At 44.0% G+C, this 23,822-nt stretch overlaps 1 protein-coding gene across 1 annotated transcript; it reads left to right on the top strand.

Moving 5' to 3' along the window:
- Positions 1 to 20,129: 20,129 nt before the first annotated feature.
- On the top strand, positions 20,130 to 21,096 carry LOC123420758 (ATP-dependent DNA helicase DDM1-like). Its single transcript, XM_045107428.1, has 4 exons — positions 20,130 to 20,139; positions 20,193 to 20,224; positions 20,302 to 20,403; positions 20,534 to 21,096. Exons 1-4 carry the CDS (start codon positions 20,130 to 20,132, stop codon positions 20,759 to 20,761), a joined length of 372 nt encoding a protein of 123 aa, XP_044963363.1. The 3' UTR covers positions 20,762 to 21,096.
- Positions 21,097 to 23,822: the final 2,726 nt, after the last annotated feature.

Raw genomic sequence — 23,822 nt, 5'->3', positions numbered from 1 at the left:
AGGCGAATCACTGAAAGGCATTTCAAGAGTACAAGGAGTCAGAAGATGCCCAGTCATTATCAGAAAAGAACAAGATAAATGCCGACAAGAAGAAATATCACCACAAGCTGGGGCTAGGGGGCTATGAGACTGCCATCCCAAAGTGGGATAAGAAAGAGCAAGATCTGATAGATAAAGGCATCGTACCTGAACCACTCCGTGATGAGTGGGAATTGAGAGCAAGAAATTGGTTCCTTGCGCATGGTGGGTCGTACGACGAAACAACAGGGGACCTCATCTGCAATGACGATCTTAGGATACCCAGGGAGAATTGGAAAAGGATAGTGAAAGAAATTAAGGAGGGACAAAGAAAGTTCACTGCAGATAGAGATAAAGATTTGCTCACACTTGTCCTCGGCAATGACGAACATGGAGGACGAACGCGAGGCTTCGGTCCTTCTTACCCGTGGTGGCTTGGGTTTGCCAGAGACCAAGACACTTACAGAAGCCAAGAGAGAGCAAAGAAGCGGCAGCAGGATGAGGAGAATGACAAGTTCAACAAGTTTCTTGCGAGGATTAACGAGCAACAGAAGCAGATTGATGAGCTTAGAGGAGTACCGCGCCACGAAGATCCTGCACTTGATATTACTGGCGCCCCATCTAAGCGGAAAAGCAGCGTGGCTGAATCTGAGGCCCCGCCCGACGATGCACGAAGAATGATAGAGGGCGGTCCCGGCTACCCCGTGGATGGAATCAAGGAGTCAACATCATGTGAACTCCATCAGAAATTCAAGAACATATCCATGAAGGTGGCCGTCGGACAAGCTTTACCTTCTGGCCCTGATGCACGCTGGCATGGCCGTGAGATTCCAGCTGGCTTTGCTAAAGTCGGGGTGGATGAAATCATGACGGGGTTTAATGATATGGAGCTCGACATAGCTGGAGCCGAAGATGAGAGGACACTCGGAGAAGTACTGGGTGGAGTCATCCTATGGGACAAGAACTACATCAAGCTTCCAGGCTCGGCCCCAAGGACAACACCGCCTCCGAGTCGTCGCGGGTCACCTACACCTCCATTACCTCCAAGCCCTCCACATGACGTCGGCCAGCACAACACGAGTCCATCTCGATCACCGCCGCCGGACTTGGGTCATCCGTCTCCGCCGCCGCCCGCACATGATACTAAGCGGAAGCGTGCCAGCAAGAACGCTTCGTCGATGATTTCTAAGCAACGGAGCTTCACAAAGCGCAAACTGTCGCCCCTCCCAAAGGTACCTCATGCTAATCTTCCTATCAGACCTTATGATCGTACCCCCGAGGAAAACGCCAGGATAGCAAAGGAACAACATGAGGCACAGATGAAAAAGAAGGAACCCGAGCCCCGCCCGGAATACACCGAGAAGCAAATAGCATGGGCAAAAGACTTCATGACCCTTCCATCACAGTATGACTTACACTATAAGCCTGATGACTATACACGCACATTGCAGAAGGAAGTGAAAAAGAGAAGCTCACGTGCAAGTGCAAGTGGGAGCAAATCAAGTTCAACTACAAGCAAGAAAAAATCAGACGTTCCTCAGTTTGGACAACAGGCCAAACAGTCGATCCCACCCCTCAAGGTGTTAACCGAGAATGTTCCCCCTCCGGTGCAGGGGCAAGCTTTTGAAAGAGCAAAGGAGTTGGCGGATGAATGTGGTATCTCGGTTGAAGATTTGCTGGTTTCCCAAGACGACAGGATACCCAAGGCTGTGGTAGCCCCTAAGCCACAGTTTGTCATGGAAGAGCCTCTGGTCAGCAAAGATGATCTCCCAACAAATATGCGTTACTTGCATAAATGGTACTTAAGTGAATCAAAGAATGGGAGAACGATGATCGTGCTGAGTGTCCCACGGGAGTACTACGGCCGCTCCGAAGAAATCCATATCGACTTTGATGAACTCTTCCAGATGTACAATGGCGACGCCCTCGACAAATCGCTTATGAGTTGCTATTGTCTGTAAGTTTTTCAATTCGTTGTCTACATATAACTTGTTTAGTTATTTCAATTCATTGTATATATATAACTTGTACTCTATTATGCAGAATGAAGATTCTGGAGTGTAAAAGTAAGAGCATCCTAAATATTGGGTTTATTGACCCAGATAAAATACATATAGCGACGCTAACTGACAAACCCAAGGAGACGGAGGAAAACCTTCTAAGGTTTCTAAGAGATCAAAATTTCTGTGAGGGTCTTTACTCTGTTGTGTCCATTCACTTATAAGTGTAATTGATAAGTTACTGACACACACACACACACACACACACATATATATATATTTTGATGCTTTCATTGGATTCTGTTGGACATTCAAATTGATAAGCGAAGAGTTGATGCCTTCGACCCATTATCGAGACCCTTGGAACAGTTCCAAAGCGTGCAGGACATGCTCCAAGGGTAATTTTAATCATTCTTGCGCTCTATCGGTCTCTTTCGATGATTTTCTGATATATCAATTAATGAAAAACTTAGCAAATCATTATCCTTGTCGGGCTGGGTTTGGAAGCGGTTCAAGTGCGTGACTCCCGGTAACTTTCCTGAGAAGCTGACCTTTAGAGCGGCTCAGATAAGTAGTAGTATGATATACTTCTATTAATTTTCAATACATTTATGAAGCTAGATTATTATTTTGATTATATATATTCTATTCTCGTAAAGTGCGACCAGCAGCCACGGGGAACGCATCTATGCGGATACTATGTTTGCGAGACCATTCGCACGTTTACCTCTGAGTTCAAGGATCGCAGATTCGGCGTAAGCAATGAACATTCACACCTCTATTTTTACCCGTCATTCTTTGTTATCATGATTGATATTCATATTCATCTCCTCTTCTTATATAGCACACGGCCATGAGGACGAAGGTCCTACCAGAGCAACGCGCGATTGCTGATGCAGAGAAGCTTGCGGGATTTCGAAGGACGGAAGCTATAGAAGACAAAGGACGATTTAATGTAGCTAAGGGCCATTACTGATGTTCGTCCATGTAATCGAATAGACGGGCTCTAGTCCCGATAATTCAGATCTCCATATAATTGTATATATATGATCGCTTGTAAGATAAGTTAATCTTATATATATATGCATAATTATTTCTATTTAAATTATATGAAAACTAATTCCCGAACACCAAACGAGGCATCACGTTAATCTCCCGAACACCTAAACCCTAAAACCCTAAAACCCAAAAATAATTTCATTCAAAAAAAAACTCAAAAACCAGCAAAATCTGAAAATCTTTAGTCCCGGTCCGTGTAACGAACCGGGACTAAAGGGCCTGCCCTTGGGGCGCTACGAGGCGCCCACGTGGAGCACCTTTAGTCCCGGCTTGTAAGAGGGCCGGGACGAAAAGGTTAGGCCTTTAGTCCCGCCCCTTTAGTCCCGGTTGGTGAACTGGGACTAAAGCCCCTTACGGGCCGGGGCTAAAGGCCCCGTCCCCACTAGTGTTTGTATCTATTCGTTCTCTCTTCAACTTTGCAACAACTATCGGTGGTACTTGCAAGTTTGATGTATGCTCCTGCATCGACCTTTTATAACATGGTTTGGCTAGGTCCACATGTAGGCTCTTTACAATTTTCTTTATCCCTTTGCCACTACAATAACTTTCAAGGAAATAATGGCTACATATCTTTTACTCATGATAGACAAAGGACATATATATCATGTAAAAGAAAAAACATGTGTCACAACATCTCCCGCGGCTGAGCGCTCCGTAGAAAAAGGATCACAAGAACTTAGCGATCTAGCGTAGCCGCTCGCTCCCAGGCGACGCTGCCGTGCCACACCGGGGCATCCCAGCCTTCCTCCTCGGTCCTCCACGACCACTCTACTCTCCGTCGCCGCCGGCAACGTTTCCACGGCAAAGCCTATGCAGCTCGGTAGCGGCGGATTTTTTCTCGCGTGTCAGCTGTTCCAGATTGCTGCAGCGGGTTCGATATTGATCTCCTTGATGGTAATAGCAGCGACTGCGACAAGTCAGATCAGATCTAACCCCGGCGGCAGAGGCATTGGGCCTTGTCTCCGGTCATACCCGATCCGACTGGTACGACCTCCATACACGACGGCGATGACTGGTGGCAGTCCCGTGCACACGATGCTGGATGGTGGGTCTTCGAACGGATCCGGATGAAAACCATACTCTTGGCATGTTGCGAAGGCCGGCGTTGACGGCGTTTTTCTGCGTCATCCCCTTCTTCAAGGCATCATCGTGGAGAAGCTCTAAACCCATATCCGCTACCTTCGGGGGAATCCCTAGATCAATCGATCGAATGACGACGACACTCATTTGTCGGACCCCTCTTGACCAGGGCATCATTCTTGGAGGGGTGCATAGGCTCGAGGGACCAGTGGACGGTATCTGCGGTCGATTGGTGTTCCCTATGACGCATCGACATCGTGGAGTCTCGGCGGCGAGGTGCAGCAAAGTCTCTGCGACAGATGCGTAATGATGAATGCACGTAGAGATGAGGCATTGTTTGGCGCCATGGGGGCATCGAGGACAGGCCTGAGAAGGTTGACGCATTGGTACCTGCTCTGAAGATGGATTGATGGAAGTCAGCAGTGATGACCTATGAGAGTGCGTCAGACCGGTTTGACCCCAGACCCGGTATGTGGCTTGGCCGGGGCATCCGGTTTTAGATATTAGGATTTTGTGCGATGTCCATTTGGTATTCGGCTCAGACTTTTGGCACCCCTTCGTCAATTGATAGGAATAGCGATAAATATTGTCAAGATGAAGACTTGAGACATATTGATGTATTACTTTGTAAGGTCCTTGTGAGTATTTAATAAAATGATTGCATGCATGTACCAGATACAGAGTTCAGGCAGTCATCCTACTTTTAAAAAAATATATTATATATGATTTATTGCATTTGTATGGAGCATGTGGTTCTTATGACTCACGGAGGAGGAAAAAAAATTAGGTGGGGCAAAACATAAATAAATTATCAAAATGATTGTATGATACAATATTAAAGTAATCTGTACACACTATATTTCTATATGATGCCCAACTACAAATTCCTATAGGAATAAAAATATATTAAGATTGAACTTGTAATACTATTTGCTTTGATTTTTTCAGAACTTCCTTGATTTTACTGATCAAGAATTTTACCCACACAATGGTGCTTTAGGGCATCTCCAACATTGACTCTCAAACCGCTCGCAACCATCCCGACTGCACGGTCCGGACTTGTTTTGTCATCCAATGTGGTTCTCCATCGATTCACATGCCGGTTTGGACGTGATTTTTCACACAAATCGAAATAAACTACGAGGGATGCCTTTGAGGGCGTCTGCACCACTGCCACACCCTCTTCTGATTACCTGGCCAACCAAAAACACCAACCACTATCGCGCTTCTTCTCGCCCGAAAAGTTCAGCGCCGGTCCAGACCAAACAGTGCCACATTCATGCCAGCTTAGAGCAAGTACAGTAAGGTACAGTCAGCAGGCAGTAGGGATTAAAATACTATATTTTTGCTGAGTTGGATGAGAGAGAAGAGGAGAGAGAAGGGAAGCGGGCTCTTCGTGAAGAGCCAGCTCTAGCACGTGCTCCTAGGTGCTTTGTAAGAATGAAATGTGGACCATATATGATAAAAGTAGCACTATTTTATAGCTAACTATTGTACAAGCTAGCTATAAGATGAGTTAGAAGACTGCTTATAGCCAGCAGTTGGTTATACTATTAACCATGCTCTTAGAGCAATGCGACCTCTCACAACGCTTGGGCATTGAAATGGCACACCGGCCAAGAGAGTCGCCTGCCTCTATTTGCGGTGCATGTGGCTGCAGCGCGTTCAAACGAAAACCCATCCGTCCGACTGACTACATTGAACATGCATGCATGCGATTACCGAGTAATGGCGCATTGACATCACCCGTCCGTTTGTATGCTACCCGCCATTAATCTCGTCGTCGGTTGCCCTGCCCCTGGCCTCCTCGGGCTCCAAAACCATCCGGGACAACTGTTATCCGAGCAGAGAAAGGAGATCCCCGCCATTGCATCCGCTATTCCGCTTGGCAGGACGGCAGGCAGACATTGTTCAGCGCCGCGGACGTCCCAATGAAGGATGTGGTGAAGGACAAGCCGGAGTGAATACCATTAGAATCATCACTCAATATATTTTCAGACCATATATATATTTTATTATGAAAATTTTGATTGTTTTTGATAAACTTGACCAAACGTGTTATAAAGGTTGACTTAGTTCAAAGTTAATATGGGGAGTAAATAAAAACGAAAGAAGCATTGGCAGAGCTACATGTTACCAAAATGGGCCACGACCTTCCCAACCCATGAAAACATGCAATGTGTTATTGGATTAAACTGGGCCATGGGACAAAAATAGTAGACCTTCCTTTGTATCAGCCCGTCCAGTTTTGATTCTGTATCTCCGCCAATGGGAGGGATTACTATACTTTGGGGTGATCTTAGGCTTGGATGCACGCTTCTCAGTCAGCAATGCCCTTCGTTGTACAAAATTCTGCATCACACACATGTTCGACCCTCGTTGTACAAAATTGTGCAACACACATGCTAGGTGGGGGTGGCACCAGCGTTACCCCATTGAACATCTAACCAGAGGCTATACTTAGCCTAGCATAGAACAATCATGGGTAAGGAGAAGTAGGACGACACCAAGAAGAACACAACAAGTTCCCTGCGTCTTGATCTTCTCCAAATCCGGAAGAGCATGATCCCCGCGTCGTCGCTCCTGGCGACTCGGGGGCGAACCCTCCCGCCGCCGCCGGCCCCCTCTCCGCCCTCCGACCCGCTTCGCCGCTGTCGGAGGGGACGCCGGCGAAGCCACGCGCGCCCCGGGGATGGCGGCGGCGGGGCCCCTACGGCTCTGGAGGCGGGATCTCGGGCTCTGGCTCTGGCGGCGGGATCTCGGGCTCTGCCGGCATTGGCCCGCGGGCTCTGGTGCTGCGGGATCTCGCCCACCCGGGCTGCCATGGCAGATGCGGGGCGTGCGACCATTAGGGAGCGGTGGCCGAGCGCGTCTGCGGTGGCAGGGGGCGTTGTCTGCGGCAGCCACGGTTTCTGTGGTGTCGGCTCCGGTCAGGGGGCGGTGCACCTGGTTATTCAACCGGCGGTGGCTGCTGTGGCGGCCGGCGGCGCCAGATCTGGCCGCTGTCCTCCGGCCCTCATATGTGGGCCTCTCCCCTGCGGACTTGGCGGTGGCGGCGTTTGCCGGAGCCCTACATGCGGGTGAAGCCAGTGGAGGAGATTCGGATTGGGGGAAACCCCTTGGTTGGCCCAGGCCGGCCTCGTCGATGACGACGCTCAAGGGCGCCGTTTTTCTTTTTGAAGACTTCGCTATACATCTGCTCCTCTGCTCCCCCTCCTTGCCTCTCGGGTGAAAACCCTAACTCCGGTGGGCGGTGGCGGCGTCCTTGACGTCGTGACCTTCCTGAAGGCGTCGCCTTGAGAGCTGAGTGGTGGTCGGCACTGTGTGGGTCCTGAACGGTTGCTGGTGGTGGGCTCTGCTTCGGGGGAAACCCTAGGACCTGGTCTTCCAGATCGGACGATGGCAGTACTGAGGTGTCGTTTCTCTCTTGGGAGCATCCTTGGTGGAGCAGAGCTGGCGGACTGAGGCAGGAGGTGGAGCGGCTTCGTCTTGCACGGAAATTCGGTGGAGCTGTCAAGGCATGCCTGGCCGACAGGTGCTCTGCTGAGTCATGCCTGATTGGCAGGTGCTACGCATGGCAGATCTCCCGGAGTTTTCGCAGCTAGACGGTTGAGCGCAGGGCGCCGTGGTGGCGTCGACAGATGATTGGACTGGCAAGGATGATGCGGATCTCTTTCCTGAAGATAGGTCAGTGGCTCGAGGATGATGGCGACTGGTAAAACGTGTGCGTGAGGTGTGCGTTTTAGGTGTGCTACACCGGCTGTTGTTCCCGATACGTTATGTGGATGGATTGGAAACAACACCGGTCTTAGATATGTGGAGTGAGAGCACTCCATATTATCGAGTTTGTAAGTGTGAGTGGTGGCTTTGGGAGGATTGATGTATACTCTTGTTAGACCTTTGTGGAATAATTAATAAGATGGTTGCATGCATCGATTGATGCAGAGGCCGGGGTTTGATCTCCTTTTCTAAAAAAAAGTTCCCTGCGTCTTGCAATCCTACGGGCTGCTCTTAGGCTCACTACAAGAAATATGTCAACTAATGACCTTCAATATTGGTCACTGAATAGTCATTGATTTCCATGTGTGACCTTTTTATGACCAAAAACAGAAGGTCTAAAGCTGAGGGTCTTTAATGAACTATAAGAACCTTTTTTCTGGATTGATCGTAGGATTTTATGACCAAACATAAGGTCGTAGGTTTAACGACCAAATGATTTGGTCACTAGCATTCTGCCCGCACCACGTCAGATCCACCGTGGCAGCCTGACGTGGGAGAATTATGACCAAATGAAAAGGTCATAAATAAGATTCAACCCGGTCTATTCCGGTCGTCTACATGGGCCGGGCCCAATAATTTGGCCTGTTATTTTCTGGAAAAGAATCTTTTACGGAGCATGTTTTTTATTAGTCCACTTTTCTTTTGGGCTTTGCCCTACTCTTTTTAATCCAGTTCTTGTTTGGGCCTTGGCCTACTCTTTTTTTAGGCCCAAGCCTTTTTAGACAAATTTTAATTTGGGCCTTGGCCTACTCTTTTTTAGGCCCAAGCCTTCTTAGTCTATTTCTTGTTTGGGCCTCGGCCTTTTTACTGTCCAAACTAACTTTAGTGCCCAAACAAAATGGTCCAAACAAAACTTAAATAATTGACAACTTCACAGGTGCACAACTTCACAAAAGAGCAAGACATTGTTTCATCACCAGAATGACCAATCAAGTGGGCTAACTTCATCAGGTTCTTGAGAAGTTAGCCCACTTCACTGTTTCTAGGACATGTTCTACGACAGGTTCAACTTCTACAATGCTTTAGCACCGAAGAGAGCCATCAAGTGGGCTAACTTCTCTTCCTGTTCCTGAGACTTCTTGCGCAGCGCCTCAAGTTCCTTGTCGCGTGCAGCTTCATATTCTTACGCTTTTAGCTTGATTGCTGCCATTTCTTCTTGCATCACTTCAGCTTGAAGCTCCGACCTCTCCAGCTTGTGCTGAAGATCACGAACATGACCAGCCACAACAACAGTTCCTTTGCCAGAGTTGTTACTATATGACTTGAGCCCAACATTCCTGAGGAATGTGCTTTGGTTGACTTCGGTCTTGAGCACTTCTTCAACAAGCTCAGCATCAGACTTTGGTTCTTCACCTTCTGGTACTGGCGCGTCCTTCATTTTTTCCATCTCAAGCTAGCATGTGGAGGAAAATGATAGACATTAGTGGCAGATCTATTTCACATTCTGCAAGAGAAACCAAACAAGAATGCCACCAAACCACACCAAGAAATGGATTATTTGAAGTAATCAAGCCAGCACACAAAATCTATATGTAGATATTTTACTCAAACTCAAACAGAAGCAGATGATAACTACTAAACTTAAAGCATTATTTGAATCTGGCTACAGCAAGTGTACACACTTATGTGATCTAGAGACATGCAATCAGAACAATATGGTGGTTCTATATAATATGGCTTCTTTGTTGAGAACTAACATTCGGATCAATTTTCATCATATCATAAAAATGCAACAAATAGCTACAGCAAATTCTGATATCTTTGTTGAGAACTGTACAACAAATTCCGATATCTTTGTTGAGATACCAAACCTATCTTAGGCTCTAGCAAACAGCATCAAATCATGGAACATAGTGTGTGTTCTTGCTGGCTGTGAATCAAACAGGGCTGAGGTCTATAGACAAAAGTTTGAACTAGCTGGACAAAAGCATGGAGTGACTTAGTATAGCAATCTTGACTGGCTCCGAAAACCCGTGCTTCTTGCTGTTGTGGGTGGCCATGAACAAGTCAATCGCAGACAGCTCCTCACCCTTACGCTCTTCTTTCTGAAATGTTTTTCAACAAAAATTGGAATGTTATTCAGCAAGAATAAGAAATGATATTCAACGAGGATCAAACAGTAAGGTCTTTAGAAAAAGGTACTCACAGTGGCAAAAATGTGTGCGGTGTAGTGTCTGGAACCAGTTCTCTGTTGGTACACGACCTTTTTTCGATTAATCTTGTTCGACACACAGGTTTCCTACAAAAACGCATAATGTTATTTGCCAAGTTGAAAGAAAGTGGAATAGGCAGTAGTATAGTAGGACAATACGAGTCTGAGCATATTTGATTTGGAAATATTTCAGTTATCCTGCACTAGCACAAGTACATGAACAACTAGTACTATATAAGAGTCAGTGTATTACATATGGTGTTGATTTTCAAAGTTGATGCTCTCTATTGTTCCTACTCTGATCAGAAACATGGAAGAGGAAGAAGGGGACCATGACCCATTCCCATCCTGATGTGTAGAACATTAATCAGCAAACGGAGCATATACATACCTTGTGTCTTGGGGTAGACCACATCTGCACCACACCAGAGCTTGCCATTCACCGTCCGTCAGACCTGGCACCGGAGACTTGGTGCTCACTTTGTTTGCTGCTACGGTATCAAAATACTTCTTGATATTATGGCGTCGATTCTTTGAACTTTTCTGCAGAACATCTTTGCACGCGTACTTGATGGTCTCCAAGTATGTGTTTATCTCAAAATTTGCCTACCAAGACAGCAAACAAGGAAGGAACAACATTAGTGATCATTAACTACATAATAAAAAATAGAGTAGCACATTAACTATAAAACAAGTAGCTTACAACAACTTTCCCAATGTAGTCCTCCACTAGAGTAGCATTATTTTTGTATTCCTTGAAGTGAGGAAGAACCGGCAGATGGCTTCTTGCAACGAGTCCACACTCAGAAGCAAACTTTGCTGCCTGTTGAGGCTTCTGTGGATGCTTCATCCCTTGGGCAATTTGGATAGGCACCTTTGTGCCAAGCGACTTGGTGATTCTCTCTAGCTCTTTGCCCTTTCTAAGTCTATGCTTGTTAGTCATTGCATTTGAAAATGAAATTGAACTCATAAATTAGAAGAGAAATCGACAAATGCAGGAATGGTTCTGCTAAACAGGTAAGCATACATGATCACTTCCATTTGCAAAATGCACTAGTAAAAGAGAAGGTGAACTTGCCTGGTTGAAGCACAAGCTGCTGTTCTTCTTCACTGACGACATCATTCCTGTCAATAGAAGGTGCACCACGCGTGAGGCATACGCAGACAATGCTGCTTTCATCCATGCAGAGAGTGGTTTCTTCGTCCATCGGCGAAAACTCATCACGCATTTCCACCGAGCTCTCAAAGTCCATGCCCAGCGGACTTTCCTGATGGTCCGTCGCAGCCGCCATAGTTGCTTTCTTCCTTGTGACTCTATCAGGTTCATCAGGTTCCAGGATCCTCTTTGTTTGTCCTGGAGGTGGGGCCATCACCCTTCCTGGATGCATTGCAACAGATGCTTCTAAGCTCTTCCTATTATTGTTGGTTGTCTTCTTAACACCAGGCCTCTTCATTCTAGATTCCTTCAGTGCCTTGTATAAATAGCACAGAAAAAAATTAGATCACAAGATAAATATGTGAGCACAAGAAAACACAGAGCATACAAGAACCCAAACCCTCCAAGCAAGACAGAGTTTGCACCTTAACAGTCTTGTGCACTACAACTTCATCCTCCTTAGGATTGTACTCTGGGTCATCACTAATAACTCCACTACCTTCTTGAACCCCATTAGTTGTACCTTGTTGTACATCATTTGTTTTCCTAATCATTGACGCTATTGCATCAATGCCAAGGGACTGGAATATCCGATTGTTCCTCATCATATTTCTAGCCCTAACCTTCTCGTACTCGGGGAGAGGATGCTCATCTTTGAAAGGCAAAGTAAACATAATTATTAGGTTAATTGTTGGAATGCATGGACAGACAGCCAAACATATCTTATGATAGTTTATTATCATTTAATCCTACTTATTCAGCTAAGGAAGAGTAACAACACACATGCACAGCTAAGCCAGCTAATTCAGATTACAACAATACATTTGCATAATAAAATCTGACAGTATTTTACATCACCAACCTTCAAGATATTTTACTTAGCATATTACATTTCACTTAGCATATTAAGACACATTTTATAAATCTGACAGTATAACCACAAGGAGCAACTTGCATACCACTGGTTGGCCTCTGGTTTGACCTTGTCATCCTTGACATGGATGATCTTGAGGTGGTGCTTGCAAAATAAAATAAACAACAATCAGATACAACAGGGATAAAATACTAAACTGACAGTTGAAGCAAGCAACTAAATTGAAGCACTTGGACTAGCATGCACATACAAGTGCAGCAATGCATCAGTATTAAAACATGTGAAACAGGAGGTAGTAATGTACTAAACTGATAGTTGAAGAAAACTATATATGTGAAGCAATGCATTAACTATTTACAACAATTACTTTTATGTTTTAACTTGCAATTTTATCCATGTACCTGCAATCATCTATAAGCAAAGTAATTACTCAATTGTATCCCTAATGGAGGCAAACATATGCATTCATAGCAACTGGTTGCCCAACATTTGGTGAATAAAGAAGCAAGCAGTGTGCAAGCAAGCAAGCAAAGTGCATAAGTGCTACTAATACATGCAAGCAAGCAAGCAAGCAAAGTGCATAAGTGCTACTAATACAAGCAAGCAAACAAAAGAAGTGCTACTGATAGAAACAAGCATAGTGCTACTGATAGAAACAAGCAAGCAAGGAAGAAAATTTAAGAGGAGCAAGCAATCAAGTACCGTTGATACCAACCCTAGTAGCTTCTTCTCCAAGTGCTACTGATACAAGCAAGTATTGCTGATGGAAACTGTAATTAACCATGTATGCTAGCAAGCAAGCAAGCCATAGTAGTCAAGCAACTTGAACCCTAACCCTATGAACCACCTCAGCGGACATATTTACCCCATGAACCCTAACCCTAACCCCATGAATGTACCGAACCATCCCCATTGATCCAGCCCCATGAACCCTAGAAGAACACATGAGGGGGATCTATCAAACCCTAGAAGATCTACTAGAAGAACACATGAGGGCATCTATCAACGGGAGATGGGTCGAGGGGAGAGGTATTGTCTTCGTCGATGTAGTCATAGCCGTCGATGTCGATGTAGATGTAGCCGTCGTCGTCGATGTAGAAGTAGCCGTCGACGTCGTCGATGTAGTCGTAGTCGATGTAGATGTAGTCGTCGACGTCGTCGATGTAGTCGTCGTTGATGTAGATGTAGCCGTCGACGTCGTCGATGTATAGTCGTCGTCGGGGAGAGGGGAGAGGGGCGGAGGGGCGGCGCGGAGCACGGGAGGGGCGGCGGGGCGGCGCGGAGCAAGGGAGGGGCAGCGGAGTGGGGAGTGGAATGGATCCTGCGTGGGTAGTGGGGAGTGGAATGGAGAGGGGAGTGGGAGAGGGAGTGGTGGGTCCCGCGTGGTAGTGGGAGAGGGAGTGGAGGGAAATTTTGGTTGGGTGAGAGGGAAAATTTGGTGGGGTGGGAGGGAACATTTTCACTAGTTTTTTCGGGTTTGGAGGCAGACTTTTTCTTTTTCTTTTTTATAAACATTGTAGAAATAATGGTTAAAATCATACCGAATAGTTCAAGAAGACATTGGTACTCAAATTTATATATCTTTTCTAGTTGGCAGGTCACATGTGATGATGCGACACGAAGGTTTCCTATTTTTTTTTATTTTTTTTGAATTTTTCATGGCCATTTCAAAATGCGGTCGAAACGGCGGGCATGATCGTTCCTACTTAGTGGTTGAATCTTGGAAACCTTTTGGAGTTTCTTTGATTAAATAGATACTTGTGTACCTAGAAATGATTTTTGAAAAAAATAAAGAGCAAACTATAAGGCAGGTAGCCGCATTTCAAATTTGACCCGCTTCCAGCTGATTCGACATAGATTTGTCTTTATCACGAGAGATGGATAAAAGCTTTTGACATCCAACCATTTTGTCAATTGTACATTAAATATGGCCTAGTATGTTAGAAAAATGATTTGGACCAATTTTGAAACAAATATATGGTAGGTCCTTCACAAAAAAAACTCATTTCGGGCACTTGAAAAATGAAAAATGAATTTTTCATACAAGGAAGATGAAAACTTCCTTAATCAACATTGTTTTTCATTCCAACATACATCATTATGCAAAATATGAGACCATTTCAACAAACTATGCCATGAATATGGCCATGAGATTGATCATGTGGCTTGAAAGCCATGAATCTTCACACATGATAGCTTATTTATGTGAACACTTTTTAAAAATAATTGTCGTATTACAAGTTTATTATTTTACATGATAACTTTATCACATATGATGACATAATGCAAAAGTTTCCCATTTTTTGATTTTTTTTGAATTTTCATGCCCGTTTCAAAATGCGGTCGAAACGGCGGGCATGACCGTTCCTACCTAGTGGTTGAATCTTGAAAATCTTTTGGTGTTTCTGTAATTAAATAGATACTTGTGTACCTAGAAATAATTTTTGACTGAATTTGAAAAACTTAACCTTCGCTTTAGCCTTAATCTTCCACACATTGGGGAGCCTTGGCGTGCAGCCTGCCTATTTTGCTAAGTGCATACAACCTGCAATGATTTGTGTTTACAACTCGGTTGGCATCTTTTGCTAGGAAAACCACAGTTTGTTCTGCATTCCCAAAGCTAAGTAAGATGTGTTCTCCAATTTTGCGTACCATTTTGTTTTTTGCGGTAATAATTTAACTCAAACTAAGATTGGGAGATTTTACTATGTTGGGTATAGACTGAAAAACTATACATGATGTGTTTGATAAGTAATAAGATAATAGCGGCTCCAGGAGTGTAGGTCTTCTCCCACATTTTTTTTCGGACATCCCAAAATTCTTTGTTTGATGCATCCTTGCTACATCTTATATGTTGTCCTATAACATGGCTTCAAAAAAATTTGCATGTTGCACGCATACGATCTGCCAACCATTGTTGTAGGTACAATGCAACTTTCATTCATAACACTATGGTCAGTGCATCCCAGCTCACTTACTTTGAATGTTTCTCCGAGCTTAGCTCTCTGCGTTCAAAATCATTGCTATGATGTTTGTTTAAGTGAAGCTTTATTGTCTCTTCTAGCTTTAAACATGTTTTAGAACAGACACACAAAACAAACAACTTTTCAACAACTACAGAAAAATAATTCCAAAACAAACCAGCGAGGCGTGGCATGCTTCTCACCGGCTTGGGGAAGGTGACTACATTCTACACGAGTGAGGCATTAACGGCTCTCTAAAAATGCATGTTTCAACGATTTTACTGAATTTTCCATCATTTTGCTAACTGGTCTAAGTGATCACTTGCTAATTATATGTAGAGTCATTCACCTGCTTTGTTTCATGGGGAACTTTAAAAAAGGGTTCATTTAATGGCCTAGAAGTTGCATAAGGGCACAATGAGCACAAGCTTTTCTATCCAGTATACATGTTGTAGATCACTTATGCATGTACCAACTAGATGCACATATTCCTTGTGTGAACTAATTTGCTAAGCATCAAGTCTTGGGACAATTTACCATACATTAGAAAAAAACTAAATAGTTTATCAATCCATATGGCGCGGCGTGCGGCCGCACACTACTCGCTAGTATTTATAACACGAGTTGATTAGGTCCGCATGTAGGCTCTTTATGCTTTCTTTGATCCTTTTGGCACTATAATAATACACTTTTGTTTGGGTACACCCCCCAAAAAACGTACAAAGGAGAACGTATACCCACCTCATATTGTACATTATTGTACTTAGTACTCCATCCATGTAAAAATACAGTGCATATTAGTTCTTGGTCAAACTTTATGAATTTTGATAAAGTTTATACAAAATTCATCAATAACTACAACATCAATTCAATACCTTTAGGTTCATCATGAAACGTACTTTCATATCAAATGAAGATGGAGTTGGTAAGAGTTGTTGTGAAGTAAATACATCACTGAAAGAACCCTATCATAAGTGATGGTTACACATACAAACTACCAATTCTAGAAGGTTTACCATGAGTTAATAAAAAATTCTTTAATAGGGATCCTTCACATTCAGTGGAGGCACTAGCTAGTAGGAATACTCCCTCTTGTTTTTATTTACTTTCCATATTACTTTTGTCTCCTATTAAACTTTCTAAACTTTGATCAAGTTTATACAAAAAGTAAATTAACATTCACAATACCAGATCAAATACAATTAGAATCATTATTCAATATATTTTCATATTATATATACTTTTTATTGCGGAATTATAGATTATTTTTGATAGATTTTGTAAAACTTTATAAAATTTGACTTACACCAAAGGCAATATGCAGGTGCTCCTAGTTGACGCTTCAGGCGCCAACTAAGGGAGTTGCCGCTCATAGCCGCCGAATCATGGGCTGGCGCATGTGTCGATCGCCGCTCACAGCCGCCGAATCATGGGCCAGTGCATGTGGCGATCGCTCGACCCCACCCCCCCCCCCCCCCCCCCGCCTGATCACTCGCTCTCTCGTTTGAGGGCTGTTCTGTACGGTCGTGCGTGGTTGACCAGTTGACTAGTGAATTGTTGACTATAATAAAAAAGAAGAAAAATACAAAAAATCATAAAAAATGAAAACTCGAAATTTCAAAAAAAATCACGGATTTTGAAAATGTTCATCAAATTTTTATAAAGTCAATCAAATATAAAACAATCATGAAGTTTTAAAAAAGTACATCCATTTGAATAAAAGTTCATCAAGTTGGAAATATCATGATTTTTTTACCAATCATTTCGCACAAACATTAAACATATACTGTTATTACATACCCATTATATATATATGTAAATAAAGAAACGTAAATTTGAAAAAGCATTCACAGAAATCATGAATTTTAAGATATAATATATTTTCCAAAAGGATTGTAACAATTAAAAAAAATTAGAAACATGGAAAAATTTCATCGAATTTGAAAACAGTGCCTCAAATTTGACAAAAAGTTAATCAAAGTTTTAGAAAATTCATCGAATTTAAAAAAAGTTCATCTGATCTGAATAAAGTTCATCAATTATGGAAAAAATTTAAGATTTTTCAAAAATTGAAATAAAGTTTTAGAAAAAGGTCACTGAATTTTAAAACACTTCCTAAAATTCGAAAAATAAGTTCATTGAAATTTTAGAAAAAGTTCATCCAATTTTAAAAATGTTCACTGAATCTGAACAAAGATCATCGATTCTAGAGAACGTTTAAGATTTTGTAAAAATGTTCATGAATTATTAGAGAAAAATCGCTGAATTTCAAAACAGTTCCTCAAATTTGATAAAAAAGTTCATCGAAATTTTAGAAAAATTTCACCGAATTTCAAAAAACTTCATCGAATCTGAAAAAATTTCGTAGATACTGGAAAAAGTTCAAGATGTTGAAAAATAATTAAAATATTTTTAGAAAACACTCACTGTACTTTATTTTTTTTCACAAATTTTCGGTAATGTTCATCAAATTTGAAGAACAATCACAGAATTTGAAAAAATGCATCACCTCTTAGAAATAGTTCACTAAAATTTAAAAAGTAAATTGATTTCGAAAAAAATCATCAAATTTTTAAAAAAACCTAATCAATTTGGAAAAATGTGCACACATTTAGGAGAAGTAAAGAAATGAAAATCGATGAAGGAAGAAACCAGGAAGAACAAGAAAATAAAAAACAGAACTCAAAAACTGAAAAAGGAAAATGAAAAATACAGAAATGAAGGAACAAATAAAAGAAGGAAATTTGAATCATGGCAGATCCATCTCCATGGCGGGGTGGTTATACGAACGAACTTCCTCGACTAAGGTCGCTTGTTCGATTCCTAGTGATAGCGGTTAATTGTTGCAGATCAACTTTGTAATGGGTCGGCCCAGGACGGAGCGCTACAGGTGCCAGTTTACGAAATGCATACAAACTGGTCCTGCAGGCGCTAAATAGGAAACGCCGTAATATGTGGAGTAAATAAAAACGATGGGAGCAATATCGGAGCTACGTGTTAGGAAAATGGGCCACGGCCTAGCCAACCCAAAGCAAACACACAATGTGTTACTGAGAGTAAATTGGGCCATTGGACAAAAATAGTAGGCCTTACTTCATATAGGCCCACCCCGTTTTGGTTGTGTAGCTCCGCCACTGTGAGGGAGTACTATACTTTGGGGATATCACAGGTTTGGTCGCGCTCTTCTCAATCAACAATGACCCTCACTGTACAAAACTGCGCATCACACATGTTGGGTGGCGGGGCACATGTGTTAACCCCATTGAACACCTAACCAGAGGCTACACTCAGCCAAGCATAGAACAAAAAAAATGAAACCAAGGCAAAATATTTGCCTCATGATAAATTAAGAAGAAGAGAATTCCTCAGTTAATTAATAAAAAACCAGGTAAAGATCGACACATATAGACCACATATGGACTACTCGTTAAGAAAGAAACTCCATGACCCCATAGTCAACCGGACAAACATACATAGCATGCAACAACCATGATCCCCTGCACATCTATGTCACAATGAAACCCAAAACTAAACAAAGGTTGAAGACAACGGACACCACCAAACAAGGGTGGATCCGGGATTTTGATATAAGGAAGGCCAAGCCAAGTCCATCAAAAAATTTAAGACGAAAAAATAACTATTATCATACTGTGATATGCGCCACATGCTACAAAACATGGATACAGTTGTATGCATTTAAATTTACCTCTAAAATTGCCAATAAGATGATTTTTTTTTATAATTTCAACGGAAGAGAACTTACCTGCTAAATTTTCTTGAATGTATATGATCGTGCAGTACCGAAGTAAGTCGTCCCCCATTTGGTGGTGCTTAAAATATAAATTTATATTGAGAGTGTTTTGGGGTACTTCTCGGCAATAAGGTCAGTCAATATAGAAATATCGAGCTTCATCTTGATTGTCTAGTGATATCTCCTTATTTGACATGTTTTTGCTTGTTTTGCAATATTAGCGATGTACATCATATCCTCATCATGAGTGACAATTGGGCTGGGATTTGTAACTTGCACATTAGCCTCATTAACAATTTCACTAGCTCGAGAACTTGAAGGAACCGGCTAAAAATGAATTAATCTTAATGGTGTTTGGCAACGTTTTTCTATTTATAGCCGCTGAATTGCAATATCTCGAAAAGCTATATTGGATAAGTTCGACATAGGAAATGTTTCAATCACAAATAGGAACTCATACAAAATAATTTGCATCATGATCACAATATTTTTTCGGACAAGTATAAGATAGGCACTATTCATCGAATCATAGCATCGCAAATCACACAAACAAAACAATTAAACTACATATATCTGATGTATAATTTCAACAATGATACAAGATAAGAAGTAAATATTAGTAGATGGTGTGATGTACCGAAGTGTTAAACCTTGTGTCCTTGGCTGTTTCCTACTGGTTGGATTCGGAGGATCCAGAAGATTTGACAAACGTAGAATCCTGCGTCGCGCCGTCATGGTATGAATAGAATAGGGAGCAGCGAGGCAGGATGGCAGAGGCGGCCGGTCTGGCAAGGGCGCGGAACGACCGAGATTACTTCTGTGTGTTATAATGCACGTACATGCTATTAAGGACAATATAACCGCATCTAGTCCCCGTCCTCATAGCGATTTGCATTTTCGGCCGTCCGTTTTCGCGATCTGGGAGTTTCTTACCGTCGGATTTCCTACCTAAGTCGATCTGATCAGTTGGGTGTTAAATCTAGCCCAGCTGTCCTGTGGGCTGCTGTTCCACGGACCGAAAGCAAGGCCTCTCGTGCATTGGTCCTTCCGCCAGACCATTGGAAGGTGGCCCGCTGCTGGGATTGCAAGGCCTATTAGACAGGCGAGCGACCGCGTCTGACCATCCACTCCCGACCCAGATCGCGCTCGCGAACCCTAATCTAATCCCGATCGAGGCGAGGGGGAAGAGAGACCACATCGACGAGGCTGACTGGAGCGAGACCGCATCAAGCCGCAGAGAGGAGCGCCGGCGGGTCCGGTACCACTCCATCCAGTGAAGACGTCTGGTGTGCACGGATGGGATCGAGTTGAGTCCATCCCCAACGACCGGAGGAGCGAGATCTGTCCAGCTGAGGTGAGGTTATCGGTTGGCAACATCGAATTCTGTTGAGGTATGGTTAGGGGATCATCTTCAGACTCTTGCTTGGCTAGTTTTTGTGGCATTGAGCTCATCTCCTCATTGTCGCAGGGACGGATTATCAAGAGAGCTTTTGGAAAGCTGAAGCTAGAGCATGTGGTGATTGGGAAGGGACAGTTTCAACAAGATGCCGCTAAGCCTAACGCCTTAGATGCAAGATGTAATTTTTTTTGTTCGGAATATAGAAGAATGTGTTCACTGTACCGTGTAAATTGTCTCTTCAGTGATCATCAAACGATTGCATGATTGCTGATGTGTTCCTACTTTTCGTTGAGAACTGCAGGAGGCGGAGCTGCTGGCGCTGCTGAGGGATGAGCAGGGTGAGGAAGACAGGATGATCCAGACGGATATCAGCGATGAGGACCTTCTGAAGCTGATGGACCGGAGTGACCTCACCGGCCCTGCCATGGCTCCCAATGCAGCCCATCTTGTCCCCTTGAAAGGGCCTGGCTGGGAGGTGGTTCTGGCCTCGAAGAGTGGTGGGGGCATGCTCTCGGCGCTCACCAGCTGAGCCATCCTAGCAATGGCGATTCCTCGGTATTTTGATGCTTTGGCTCGTTCGCGCCGCCTAATGCTTGACAGCAGTGCATTGCTTCCCCTAGGTTCAGGAGCTGATGTTCGGCAGGCAGTGTTCTAGGCTTATGCTCGTGCCTTCTTCCAATCTTGCTAGGCAACCTATGTAAGACTTTCATGGTATGCTAGATGAATCTGGAAATGGCATTGTTTTGCTGCTCTGCGATGCCTAGATCTTTCAGGTTTTGGTATAGGACTGCTGAGATTTATTAAGTACTAGTATCAACACAGAAGAGGTTATGTGTTACGATGATGAAATGCGGTTACTCCTGCTGTGCTGTGTTCCGTGGCAAAAATCTGGAGAGAATGCAGGGCAACTTCTTTAATTGTTTGTTTTTAATTTTTCAGACTTGCCTAGTTAGTAGTCCCGCCATGTCAAAATATACAGTCGAACTCAATGAATTTTGATAAAGTTTATAGAAAAATTATCAATAAAATACTTTCATATCAAATGAGGATAGAGTTAAAAGACCTACAAACTGAACTGTGAAGTAAAGACATAACTGAAAGAACCCTCACTGGTGGAAAACGGGCTTTTGGCCTGGACCCTTTAGTCCCGGCCTGCCTCTGGGCCGGGACTAAAGGCCCGGCCACGTCGCCCCAAATCGCAATGCCTCTCTCGAGGCTTTAGTCCCAGCCCGTAAGAAGCCTTTAGTCCCGGTTTGTGTCCCAAACCGGGACTAAAGGGCTATGCGGTGTGCAGCCCGCATGTGCGCCACCTTTAGTCCCAGTTTGTGTCTCAAACCGGGACTAAAGTCCTCTGCCTATATATAGCACAGCCCCCCTCTCCCCTCTTCCTTGCATTTTTCTTGGATGGAAGAGTGTGGGTGTGTGCTAGCTCTCCATTTTTTTATGCACTAGAGGTGTTTGTTGAAATGTGTGTTAGAGCGATGCCGCTTCAGTTCACCGAACACAACTACGATATGAGATGCCTCAGCCACGCTTAAACCTCTTCCTCTTTATTTCTACTTATTCTAAAAGGTTAGCAACTATATTTCCTCGTTTAGATCGTGCGGTACTAATTTTTAGGATCGTGATTGTATTTGACATACTGTCGTATAATGCAGATGAGCCATCCATGGATGTACGGTGATCGACGCACAGCCGCTTACAGAGAAGGCGTGCATTCTTTTCGAGATGCAGCCAATGCGAACAAGCATGGTGGTGGCTTTATGTTTTGTCCATGTGTTGAATGTCAGAATGAGAAGGATTACACTTCCTCAAGAGTCATTCAGAGCCACCTGCTTCGGTCCGGTTTTATGTCGGGCTATAATGTTTGGACCAAGCACGGAGAAAGAGGGGTTATGATGGAAGACGACGATGAAGAAGAAGAGACCGATGATGACAACTACCGATCTATGTTCCCTGAGTATGCTGATACCGCAATGAAAGACAATGAAGAAGAAGATCAGGATGAAGAACGGGAACCAGATGAGCCCGCTGATGATCTTGGCCGGGTCATTTCTGATGTACGGCGAGGTTGCGACACAGAAAAGGAGAGGTTGCAGTTCGAGCAGATGTTACAGGACCACCACAAATTGTTGTACCCAACTTGTGAAGATGGCCAGAAGAAGCTGGGTAGCACACTGGAATTGCTGAAGTGGAAGGCAGAGACCGGTGTGACTGACTCGTCATTCAAAAAGTTGCTGGTACTGATGAAGAAGATGCTTCCAAGAAAGAACGAATTGCCCGCCAGCACGTACGAAGCAAACAAGCTTGTCTGCCCTCTAGGATTAGACGTGCAGAAGATACATGCATGCCCTAATGACTGCATCCTCTACCGCGGTGAGAAGTACGAGAATATGGATGAATGCCCGGTATGCACTGCATTGCGGTATAAGATCAGAAAAGATGACTCTGGTGATATTGAGGGCGAGCCACCCAGGGAGAGGGTTCCTACCAAGGTGATGTGGTATGCTCCTATAATACCACGGTTGAAACGTCTGTTCAGAAATAAAGATCATGCGAAGTTGTTGCGATGGCACATGGAAGATCGTATGAAAAACGATAAGTTGAGGCACACCGCTGATGGTCGGCAGTGGAGAAAAATTGAGAGAGAGTTCCCGAGATTTGCAGCTGGCGTAAGGAACTTATGGTTAGGTCTGAGTACAGATGGCATGAATCCTTTTGAGGAGGAGAGTTGCAGTCACAGCACCTCCAAGCCCTCCACATGACGTCGGCCAGCACAACACGAGTCCATCTCGATCACCGCCACCAGACTTGGGTCGTCCGTCTCCGCCGCCGCCCGCTCCGGATACTAAGCGGAAGCGTGCCAGCAAGAACGCTCCGCCGATGATTTCTAAGCGACGGAGCCCCCCAAAGCGCAAACTGTCGCCCCTCCCAAAGGTACCTCATGCTAATCTTCCTATCAGACCTTATGATCGTACCCCCGAGGAAAACGCCAGGATAGCAAAGGAACATCATGATGCGCAGATAAAAAAGAAGGAACCCGAGCCCCGCCCGGAATACACCGAGAAGCAAATAGCATTTGCAAAATACTTCACGACCCTTCCATCACAGTATGACTTACACCGTAAGCCTGATGACTATACACGCACATTGCAGAAGGAAGTGAAAAAGAGAAGATCACGTGCAAGTGCAAGTGGGAGCAAATCAAGTTCAACTACAAGAAAAAAAGATCAGACGTTCCTCAGCTTGGACAACAGGCCAAACAGTCGATCCCACCCCTCAGGGTGTTACCCGAGAATGTCCCCCCTCCGATGCAGGGGCAATATTTGGAATTAGCAAAGAAGTGGGCGGATGAATGGGGTATCCCGGTTGAAGACATTCTGGCTTCCCAAGACGACAGGTTACCCAAGACTGTGGTAGCCCTTAAGCCACAGTTTGTCATGGGAGCGCCTTTGGTCAGCAAAAATGATCTCCCAACAAATATGCGTTACTTGCATACATGGTACTTAAGTGAATCAAATAATGGGAGAACGATGATCGTGGTGAGTGTCTCACGGGAGTACTACGGCCGCCCCGAAGAAATCCATATC

This window comes from Hordeum vulgare, unplaced genomic scaffold, assembly GCF_904849725.1.
Source record: "Hordeum vulgare subsp. vulgare unplaced genomic scaffold, MorexV3_pseudomolecules_assembly, whole genome shotgun sequence".
NCBI classification, from domain to species: Eukaryota; Viridiplantae; Streptophyta; class Magnoliopsida; order Poales; family Poaceae; genus Hordeum; species Hordeum vulgare.
The sequence above is the reverse complement of the archived record's forward strand: the minus strand, read 5'-3'. Positions and strand labels throughout refer to the sequence as shown.